Consider the following 2069-nt stretch of genomic DNA (forward strand, 5'->3'; position numbering starts at 1 on the left):
AGCGAATTATTGATACTGAACACGAAGTCGTAGAATTCTGAGAATTCACGAATGTTAAATTCTGAGGATGTGAGGCTTTTTAATTTGTCTTGAATATACATTTTGATTTCACCACTTTTCTAATAAATTAATTGTATTTTAAAAATACCTCAAATTTAATCGTTCTCCATCGTTCTCAAAGCAATGTTGGGTTAGGTCGTGTTGATTCAACATTCTTCATCATCTGTCCAACGCGCGCTCAACATTTTCGCTCCACTTGCTTCTCCCATCTCCATCTCCCACGGCTGATCCATGCAAAAGCATGTGCCGCAGCAAACCCCGCGGGGCATGTTGCCCCGGGCTGAAGCTCATACCGAAGACGAAAGGCTTCCAAGACGGGCAACTTATTTTAGTTCGGATTCACCTTCCTACCGTTTGAGACGTGTTTCTTCGTGCCGCGTGCCATATTTTAATTTCCGAAGATTTTTTAACTCTGTGAAGATCGACGTGTGCAAGTTCTAGCAAGTTACCGTGCAAGTGCGATCGTTTGTGTATAAACTACTCGTTTGCTGTACAGCATTTTGTCTTCAAGCCCGTGTGTTTGTGGTATAATACCTAGAAACTGAAATGGAAGCTGAAAATCCTCCAACAATTGTCGAATCGAGAAGATGCCGTACCGATAAGAAACTGGTGGCGTTTCTAATGGAGCGTGGAATGAGATTGATCGAACCGATGGAGCCGCACGTGTTGTTCTGGATCAGCATCAAAAGTAGTGATTACGCATGGTGGATGTACGAAAACTACGATGGGCAACGTGTGTGTAATTGGTTAAAACATCCTCTGAATTTACATAGCAACAATTCCAAAAACCGCTTAATGGAGCAACTGAATCAGCTCATTGCTTACTGTGAGCCCAATTCCTACGTGCTGAAGGTGGCATATCTGGGCAGGGCTTTAATGGCGTACAAATCTGAGGAAGATTTCTATTGCATGTATAATATATGGGATGCTGAGGAAATTGATGCGATCCTAAATTTTCCCAACGAATCTGCAAAGCGTGAGTTCGACGAATTGTACGATAGGGCGCACAGTCGACGATTAGGTAATCGTTATCCGTCTCCATATAACGACCGCAGCAACTGCATTAATTATGTCGTGTGCAATAATTCGCCGAGGTATGGCCGATATCTGCACGGCAAATGGAATGTGATGAAGGGAAACTTGGTTCTGCGCGAGTTACCATTCGTGAGACTACTGCTGTCTGGAGACCGTTGGATGAGGTGTCATCACTGCCTGATCTACGCTCCCCTTGTTCTGATTCCGTGCCGAGGCTGCTCGATAATGTTGTACTGCTCGAAATCGTGCCGGGACCGTGCCAAACAGGAGTACCATTCGTTCGAGTGTCCCATTATCTTTATGCTGCTGTCTCAGTATACGCCCATCGAGGTTCTCGCGTTGCGTTCCACGATCTGTGCGTACAAGAAGTTTTATGAAATGCCGAGCGTACTGGAGAATTTCATACGTTCTGTGTGTATGTCCGAGAAATGGGTACATCAGTACTGCAACCCGAACGGGCGCTACAAAAATCCGGAGGACGCCTATGGAAAGGTCTACCAATTGGCTACCAACCGAAGCCGTTTGACGAGAGAAAAACTGACCATCGACGGCTTAAGGGGTGTCGCGCTGGCTAAGCTTCTCGTGCGCGCGAATAATATACCGACCAGTAACGTGAAACTGCTGGCCGAGCTGACCGTGCGCCATATGCACATCCTACGTGTCAACGCACTGGTGCTCCATTGTTCGCTGGACGCAGAGCCGTAGCGTGGTCACTTGGCGCCCTTGGCAGAAAACCAATTCAGCGCCCTCCTCCCTTCCCTTGAAATTTCAGTAACAATTTCATCTAAATCAATGTTCGACGATATTTTGTTTTCAATTGAAATTAGTGCTTAGGTTAGCGTTCCTGTCCCATTGCTGATCGCAAATGGTTTTATATTGTAGCACATCTGCTAAACATTAAAATAACATATTGGAAATCTCAAATAACACATAAAAATTCAAAGTATAGAATCGGTTAGTAAAATCGCGTTGGT

At 45.0% G+C, this 2069-nt stretch overlaps 1 protein-coding gene across 1 annotated transcript; it reads left to right on the plus strand.

Moving 5' to 3' along the window:
* Nucleotides 1–855: 855 nt before the first annotated feature.
* LOC125769506 (SET and MYND domain-containing protein 4-like) lies at nucleotides 856–1800 on the plus strand. Its single transcript, XM_049438240.1, has one exon. It carries the CDS (start codon nucleotides 856–858, stop codon nucleotides 1798–1800), a length of 945 nt encoding a protein of 314 aa, XP_049294197.1.
* The last annotated feature ends 269 nt before the right edge of the window (nucleotides 1801–2069 follow it).

Source organism: Anopheles funestus, chromosome 3RL (assembly GCF_943734845.2).
Source record: "Anopheles funestus chromosome 3RL, idAnoFuneDA-416_04, whole genome shotgun sequence".
Classification (NCBI taxonomy): Eukaryota; Metazoa; Arthropoda; class Insecta; order Diptera; family Culicidae; genus Anopheles; species Anopheles funestus.

Coding starts and splice junctions, on each gene's coding strand:
- LOC125769506 (XM_049438240.1), top strand. CDS start 856: ATGGAGCAACTGAATCAGCTCATTGCTTACTGTGAGCCCAATTCCTAC.